The 9,009-nt window shown below is 46.6% G+C and overlaps 1 protein-coding gene across 2 annotated transcripts in view; it reads right to left on the reverse strand.

The window, feature by feature from the left end:
• The window catches only part of arhgef17 (Rho guanine nucleotide exchange factor (GEF) 17), a 73,503-nt gene extending 64,758 nt beyond the window's left edge, over positions 1-8,745 (reverse strand). The window contains exons 1-3 of one of the 2 annotated variants that reach the window (XM_074680175.1): positions 8,718-8,745; positions 7,959-8,034; positions 2,469-7,823 (exon numbers count right to left, since the gene is read on the reverse strand). In XM_074680175.1, coding sequence (XP_074536276.1) covers positions 2,469-7,727 — 5,259 coding nt within the window. In that variant the 5' untranslated portion in view covers positions 7,728-7,823; positions 7,959-8,034; positions 8,718-8,745. Of the gene's footprint in view, positions 1-2,468; positions 7,824-7,958; positions 8,324-8,717 lie in introns of those variants that run through there. The other variant, XM_074680174.1, reaches the window with a different exon arrangement.
• Positions 8,746-9,009: the final 264 nt, after the last annotated feature.

The following is a 9,009-nucleotide window of genomic DNA, read 5'->3' on the forward strand; positions in this document are numbered from 1 at the left end:
CCCTGGAGGTTACTGGAAGTGAAAATAGTTTAAGATATAAACCAAGCAATGTTGAAAAATGATACCAAACATGATGCACAAAAAGTCCTTGGCTCCTTTGCGAAGTTAAAGACTGTTATGCAACACAGAGAGCAGGAAAGATCTGCCAAATTCCTGCTGCTTGATAAATCAAAAACTATTCAGTCAGTGGGGGTAACGCACTTTCTAGCGCTTCAAGATGAGTTGATAAAGCCTCATAATTCTCTCATTGATTATCTGAAAGAACTCCCATATAAACGTCTTGATATGAAGTTTAAATGCTGGCAAAGATTTGAATGTTGGGACAGCTGAAGACATAATTCACTGTGTACTTATGAAGCACCTTTGGTTACTTACTTTTCTTGCCATTTACTCCCTACATCCCTCATTCTCCCTCCAATAGTTTCATTCTTATACTCTCTCTCAGTTCTATTTTGATCTCGTTTTTTTTCTTTTTTTAGCTCGCGAGTTTCCTTCCAGCCCCCGTCTTTTTGGTCTCCTCCTTTCTTTCTTTCTTTCTCCACCTGACATTTGGCTTGGGAACCCGCCTCACACAGAGACAAACGGTATGACTTCACTTCACTGCAATGTTCCAGAGACACAGAGTGAGACAGAAAAGAGAATAAAGAATAAGATAACACCAGGAACAATTCAAGATAATTCATTTTTTAAAGGCTAACGATGATGGGGTGAAGGTAAGAACTGCAACAGGCTAATACACTATTTCAGTGGACAGTGTTTGATCCAGCTTCTGAAGAAATGACAATAGAGAAGAGGAGAAAAATTGAAAAATTAAAGACAGATTTGCATTTAAGATTAAATAAGCCACTCTCCAGTTCAGTAACAGGTCAGGCCTCAGGTCTTTTGTCCTTTTTTTTGGTCCATTTTTGCTTGGAACACATCTAATTCAGACCAAGCCTTAAAAAACGTAAGGCAATCTTTCAATGCTGTGTCGGCAAAAGCCCTGGGCTTCTACTTTCTCAAAAAGTCATTGATACATCCCAGACAAACAACATGCACATTTAGTCTTCACAAAAGGCAGCACAAAGGGCAAACCAGTTTACAACAGACAGGCAGGCAGGTCTGAAATGTGCAAACACACTCAACACAATGAAGTGCACATGCACACAAGCCAGCCGCTGGTGCTGGACATCATCAAACACTTCAGTAACCACAACAACTTCCCATTTCTCTAGACCCATTTCCTGCCTAGTGAGGTCACTTGCCAGCTTCTGCAACTGATGCAAAAGCAACACAGGGGGACAATGGGCCAGGAAGTGAAATAAAAAAACAACTAATGTGGACCGGGCAATAGATGTCAGTTATACCACTGGGATGTGAAGCAGCTCTGTGAGACCATTTTCAAAGTAAAACGCAGAAAAAAAACTACACTATGAAGTGAATGTACTGACATATTAGGTTTATGCCTGTAACAAAAAGCAGCAATGATGTAATGAAAAAAGATCCCTATGCATCATTTGTCTCAGTCCTGAGCTCAGACAGGATCACTTTCTCATCACCTATTCACAGGCACACCCATGACAGCATGACAGGTCTGACTTTCAGCACAGACCAAAAAACAGAGTGTGTTTGTGTGTGTGGATAGGAAAGTGTTCCCACTGCTCTACTGGTGAACACTTCTCAAAACTTGTGAGTGGTTGTCGCAAACAAATCTTCAAAAACTAAGTGGGTGTATTTATCTGTTTCTGTGTTCCACAAATCCCATGTTGTTTTTATAAAAGCACATGCTATTTATCATGAAATGTCAGTTCATTGTTTTATAATTATCCAAATATAGATTCTTGGTCACAACCCAATCAGTTAAGCCTTATACTGTTATTATACAAGAAGCCTGAAAGAGGTTTCCAGTGTTTAGACACTGCTGAGTAAATGCAGCATCACAGACATCACACACCCAATCTATGTTTGGCTGAACTGTTTATAATATCCTCTCTCTATGACTATAATCTTAGCATAGAAACAATTAATACTGGATGAAACAAATAAAAGAAAACCAGGCCTTGTTACACTCCTTGGTGTCTTTTTTTCCCCAAGGTGTTTAATCAAATTAATAACATCCTCTGATGTTTGTTCAACACTGCTCAGTCTCTGTCATGGTTTGTATTCCATGACAATGCTCCCAAATGCTCTTTGATAACCATAAGAGATCTGATACTTTGAACATTAGACACCAATAGGAAACACAGGAACATTTTAAACAGCCCAAAACACACTGTTTCTACATCAAATCTGATCCGTATTCAATTTTTACACCTCAGTTCCAGTTCATCACACTTCATACATCTGATGAAAGCAAGAACAACTTCACCTCACTCATACCATCTCCAATCCAACTACCCCAATCTTGCAAAGACTTTTCCAACAAAAAAGCAAAATGTACGATATCCTTGCACTTGCAGTGAAAGCAGTAAAGAAAATTGTGTACTCACCACTCTGGGTTTGGTCCTCTGTGGCATAGCAGTGGATGCAGATTCCTCTGTGTTCTTCTTCTGTAGTCCAGCTTTTATAATTCCACTGGTGCCGTACTCACTGGGCCCTTCTGAGACTGACATCAAACCTTCAGCTCCATCCCTGGCTGCTGGGGCAGGTCCAAGACCCTCTGTGTCTTTCTCAGCAGTGCCCAGATCCAGAATGTATTTCTGGGTCACATCCTCCAGAGATGGAGTCTCGCCTCCTGGAGGCTTTGACAGAGTAGGACTCTCTGTGGTGGGTCCAACGACAAGGCAGTCTGCTTCCTTCAGAGCTTGAAGTTGAGGAGGTGGGGAGATGGGTATAAATGTGGTGGGTTCACCTGCATGGTGGACATGCTTGGGTCTGGGTTTGGTTTTAGGTTGAAGATATGGAAGAGGGGAGGTGAGGTCATTTGTGTCGCTGTTATCTTGCTCCTCTGAACCCACTTCTTGGGGCTCAAATGGGTCCTCATGAGGGAAAAACTGAGCTGGTCTGCTTGGACGCTTTCTGCCAGGCCGACGAACCATTCTAGGGGACAGAACTCCAGCTAGCTTGAGGTCAAAATTAAATCTTTCCAACTCATTCTCTTCTTCACCCTGATCTATCACATCAATATCTTCATCATCCTCAAGGTTTTCAGAGTGGAGGCATTCAGACTGAGAACGAACCTTGACTTTATTACTGCTGATTGTGTGGTGATGTGGCTCTGCCAGTGCTGCTGGTTGAGGTTTACCTTCTGGCTCCCACAGTTCCTCTCTCTGCTCACTAAGGATTGGCTCACTGCTGGAGGGTGGGATCTGGCCTGGTTGATCCAGCTCGCTTATAGGCTGAGTGCTGCAAGTCTGACCTTTAACCTGAGACTCATTAAGAGGGAGTAATGGAGCATCACTCCGACGACTGGGGTCACTGAATGATTTCTTTTTGGGAGCTTTACCGTTGCTGTGGTCATCTGTCATCAGTCTGTCCATTGCACCTGGCTCAGCTACTATGCTCCTGATCACTCCACTGTAATCACCAACACTATCGTCACGGAGCCCACTATCACTGTAAACAGACAAGTCACTGGCCACACTGCCTTTATACTCTGATAAGGCAGCCATAGCAGAGGCCTCTGGAGCTCCTCCTCCTCCTCCTTTGACAGATAGAGATCCTAACAGGTTGCTGTCTACAGAGGAAAAAGTGTTCCCATCTTCTGCTGAAGAGCAGCGCCGCTGAGGCATAGGGTCACTGAGGGAGCGGTACACCGTGGACTCTCCATTTCCCCCGGCTGCTATTGTTGACTCTGCATTACTGCCATTACTGGAATCAGAGCCTGTGTTGTTGTTACCAGAAGGGGAAAACTTGCGCCTCCGACGGATAGCACTTGGAGTCACAGGAGATTCATGTCCTTCTCCTGTGGTGCCTGCTGACCTCTGCGACACAGCGCTGTTGGCGTTAATCTCTTCGCTAGTCGTGTAAACATTCATCAAACCAGCAGTGCTGCAGAGTTCCATGCTGTCGCTGTCACTCTCAACCATCAGGGTAGGAATAGACAAGCGGGGACGTACACTGACTTCGTTCGGACAATTAATGCCATTCTCTGTCATCCCTTCCTTTTCCTGTTTCAACCCTTCCGCCTCATGGAGAGCCGATTGCTTCCATATGGTGACCGGCTGCCCGAGCACATCCCTGGCAACCTGTGACCCCATATTAACTCCTGCAGGCCCCAGAAAAGGTCTCTCAGCAGGGTCACTGGGGCCTGTCTCTGGCTCTGTTACAATCCCTTCATCTGTTAAACTAGACTCATGGCCTGAAAGTTCATCCACGGAGCGGTCGTAGAACATGCTCTCCTCTGAGTCACCCTTCGGTAAGGTTCTCTCCGTCTCCCTACTCGGTCTCCTTGCCTTCTCCCTGTACTCTGTGCCCCTGCTGTTTAGCTTCTCCGACTGCACACTTTGTCCATCCCTCTCACTTCTCTCTCCCTCCTTGTTCTCCCTCTCCCTCCTATGTTTATCCCTGTCTTTTGTGTTCATGAACTCAGCCTCTTCATCTGTCCCTGCCTCATTCTTAAAGCTCACTCCAGGTTTCTCCTTCTCTTCCTTTGATTTCTTCAAATAATGGTCAGCCTTCCTTACATCTTCATCATCATCATCTTCCCTAGAACTCATCTGACAGATATCTCGAATGACCTGCCTCGCTTCCATCACATATCTCTCCTGCAATGGAGGAATCACTTCCTCTTCATCATCAAATCCAAAGTCCCTTAATCTCTGTCCTCTTCCGACCCTAAAATCACCCCCGTCACTTTCTACTTCCCTATCTGACACTGACCCCCTCCCTCCTTCTCCCTCTCCATCCATGTCAAGCTGCTGCTCAGAAGAGCTCCTCTTTGTGTTGCTACCTGTCAAGTAATACCTCCTAGCTGTTGAGGGTTTGTCTGCATAAGTGAAGGATTTTGCACGCCGCAGGGTGGCAGTCAGATCTTTCAGAGATGGGCGCTGTCCAGATGGTAGAAGGCTACTGCCATGAGTCTTTGACCCCATCTTGTACACTGATGACCCCTCCACAACCCCTGACTTGTCTCCACTTGTTTTCCTCACTTTGAGTTCTGATAGGTCAGATTTCAGGAAACTTAGGAGTGACATAGTCTCTGAGGTGATATCAGGGTTGGACATGGAAATTCTGGTGTTGCCGTTATCATCCATCATTTCTCCACTAATTGTCCTCTTTAATGCCATGTTCCCTTCACCCCTAACCCCTGCTGACCCTACACTCTCTCTTGCAAGCACACTCGGCGAGGGGTCGACTGTGGGCACAATCCTGGGTCGGACCCGCACAGGGTTACGGGGAAAGTTATCCCCGTGGCCAAAACTCGGGGAGCGATACATGGTGAAGTTGCCATGGTAAGTTTTACTCAGCATGGACGAGGATGCATTCCTGCTAGAGCTGCCTCCTGTCCCCGCCTGGTGTGTAAATACATTTGGTGCACGGGTGGTGCAGCCAGCCTGGTCCTCCTCCTTCAGTGTCTCAGTGCTGGAGTATCGGCTGCTGCATCTTGAACCACCAGGGCTGGAAGCAAAAGGGGGAATATTGACCTTTGACACTCGGGATACACCAGGAAGTGCCTTGGACGTCACTGGTGAAGAGATGCGCTCCCATTGCTGCACCCTGGCTCTGTTGCTATGACTGCTGGGTAGTCTTGCAGAGTGGCTGCGAGATACTGTCCCTGCAAATTCTTCTCCTGTGTTTTGCTGGTGGCGCCTCTCTAAGTGCTCCATTGTCAAGGCTGTGTCGCTGTCACTGTCTTCAGATTCGCCATCGTGATCATCGTAATCATCACGGCCTGTTGCTGGAACACCTACGACCTTCTTCTTCTTCCTCAATGAGCGACGGCGCACTGTTTCACGGCTGTGAGGGCCTAAACAACCAGGGCTATCTTCCTCACTGCCTGAAGACCTACCAATGCCCTTTGCTCCCCACCAGCCATTTTTACTGCAGGATAAATAGCTGCTTCCTCTCTCTGTGGCACCCTTTTCCTCTGGTCTGCAGGAGATGGAAGGAGCCAGACCCGAGGGACCACTCCAACCACCTCCTCTTCTTCTTTTGGTGTGTTCTTCCTCTTCGTCTCCGGAGCTGAACCTCCAGCGGGAGCTGAGGGGAGAAACAACTCTTGTTGGGGCTCTTAACTGAGGGGAGGGAGCTACAGTAGAGGAGGAGGTAATGGCTTTATCTGAAGCTGGAGCAGGGGAGGAGGAGGAGGAGGAGGAGGTGGGGGCTTGCGTTCTGGAGGAGCTATGTGAGGAATGTAAACTATCCCTGGGCAGCCCGACCCCCTGTCTATCCCTTCTCTCCCTCACTGTCGGCTGCTGAAGAGAGGAGGAGCAGGAGGAGGTGTCTGAGCTCAGGGATCGACTCCAAGACGAGGTAGCAGGGGGCTGAAGGTCATGGCTGGGGTCAGATGTCAACCCTGTTGTCCTGTGGGTCTCATGGGCAACTTCTGCCTCAGTGCTGGGACTATGTGATCTGTGTGGAGATGGTTTAATCCTCTGGTGCTGATTACAGCCAGGGCAACTGTGACTGCTACTGCTGCTGCTCTGAAAAGCACTTTTGCCAGCAGTGCTGCTGTTTCTATAACATTCTGCTTCTATGTCTGCCTCCTTGGTGTTTGACAAATGATCAGATTTGGAAGAAAAGTCCATACCTTGAGGAGAAACCTCTTTAGCTGCACTGTTTTCTCTGCTTCGAGCTCCAACATTGCATTTTCCACATACAGATCTGGTACTGGCTTCATTAGCAAAACTGTAAGGTGAGAGTTTGTCACTTCTATCCGAAAGGGGAGCGCTCTCACTGGGGCTGAGCTCTTGTAGAGAGCCTCTCCCTGCTGCTTTTAAATGCGCAGAAGTGTCAGCTTTGCACTGCTGCTGAGATGTGCTCTGTCTTTCATCAAAAATCAGCCTAATCTTGGTGACACTGGGCCACTTGTCAGAGTGGAGAGGAACGAAATCGTTATGGTGTGTAGAGAGATAACTTCTGTGAGATTTACAGGGTGGAGGAGTACCTCTAATTGTAACATCCTCTTCCTTGTCTATGATTACAGTCTTTCTGGGATCAGAGGTGCATGCATTTATCTGTGAATAATCTCTCTTACCAGAGTTGCTGCTACTGTCGGTGGACAAACGTGTTAAAATCCGCTTCTCCTTTTTCCTTTCTGAGTCCGAGCCTGACACAGAATCTGTGCCAGAATGAAACTTTTGCACCTTATTGTCTGTTATGGTTTCGCTATCCTGGTAATATCCACCACCGCTTTCCTCGTGAAAAGATAAACGAGACGGAGAGGGGTCACTCCTGGAGCCCCTGTCCCGGGGAAGAGTGCTGCTCCCCCGCGTCACTGCTGCGCCGTCTCCCGGTGAGGCTCTGCGCGTCCTGGATGAGCTGCTGCTGTTGAATTTCTCAGTGAGCTGGCGGATGGATGGAGAAATAGAGGAGAGAGGAGTGGAGGAGCCTCGCTTTGGATCTGCGGTTGGGAGGCTGGCGGTGGTGGCAGTGATTTTGGAAACTTTTCTTGACACACTGACATTACGCGTCGCCAGGGATTGTTCTGCTTTGCTGGGCTCCGGGGGAAGGGCGACGCCAGCTGCCTCCAAATCCTCTGATTTGTGTTGCTGGGCTTCACTCCTGCTGGCGCTCCAGGACTCAAACTTTTTGAAAGAAACGCTGCGATACACAGACGCATTCTTCTTCCTCTCTTTTTCTGCCATTGTTCATCTCCTTCTTTGTTAGATTTCACAGACACATTTCACTCCACAGATCCCAGTAGCCTACCTTCTGGAGCTGTGGTCATTCTCCTCTGCAAGCTAACGACATGAAAACCAACGAAAATCAGTCATTCGAGCTTAATTATTGGCAAAGCATCAAACATAAAAGGTCTGTTAAGAGATAAACAGTTCAGGAGGAAAAGATTAGCTGCAGCTGTGCTTTTTAAAACTTACATGTTGTCGACTCCAGGAAACCGCATCCGTGCAGGGAGGAAAAGCGAAACTTTTGGGGGGCAAAAACTTTCCCAACCTGTTCAAAAACACAACTTTTCCATTGTTATCCCTTCACTGTTTCCAAAAGTCTGTCCCATCGTCAGCTAAGCACGCTGCAAAGGCCCCACGCATCACTCCCTGCTAATTCCCAAACTGTTAGTGAATTCCTAATTTTGGCATGATTTGGTTTTCCGTGACTTGTGTTGTTTTTTGCATGTTAATGTCTGAGATAGTGCAGAGGGGGTGGGCGGGACTAGGGGTATAGGGGCTGTCATGGCCCCCTCGGGGATTGAGAGGAAAAGCTTTTTCTTTTTTGATGGGAGCAGGCAGATACTGTGGACAAACTGGGGGTAATTATAGCCCTTTCCCTTGCGAAAAAGACAGAAACGCTGCTCAGAGCTTTAGACCCAAAACTTCACATTTTATGAGCAAAGTTTTTGGGCTGTAGCATTTTCTCAAATAATTAAAAAATAATGATTTGTTCCTTATATGAACCCAAGCATGTAAATACATTTTTATTCAGATTTACTGTTTTTAAGTATGTTTGTGGGTGGTTACAGAAAAAGTCAAAGAAAAGCAGCATGTTTATGTAACAATACTCCCTCATATTCAGCATTAACTCGGTTTCCCACAGTGTCATACAGGTGTGATGGTGAAAAGGGTGTCAGCATTCAGAGAAGGTTAGGACAAAGAAAAAAAGTTTTCACTTATACACAATACCCCCTCTGTGGTGCTTCCCATGTGGCTGTCTGGTTAACAGGTCCTTTTGTTCCAGACAGGAATCCCGTGTTTAAGACGAGGTGCTGACTGCAGCGCCCTCTACGGTCTGACCTGTGCAATATCATGTCACTGCAGGGGGATCATGGGAAGCTTGATTAAAGTTGGACCAATCAGACTACATGAATCGTTTAGAATTCTTCAAACACATTATAAGAGTTTATTTACCCTTTTTAAAGTTGATCACAAAACAGGTGGTAAGCTCAGATTAAAGTTCTGTTCTGATTTTGCCAAT

Source organism: Halichoeres trimaculatus, unplaced genomic scaffold, assembly GCF_033239565.1.
Source record: "Halichoeres trimaculatus isolate MK-OKI-2021-1 unplaced genomic scaffold, fHalTri1.1 fHalTri1_scaffold_9, whole genome shotgun sequence".
Taxonomy (NCBI): domain Eukaryota; kingdom Metazoa; phylum Chordata; class Actinopteri; order Labriformes; family Labridae; genus Halichoeres; species Halichoeres trimaculatus.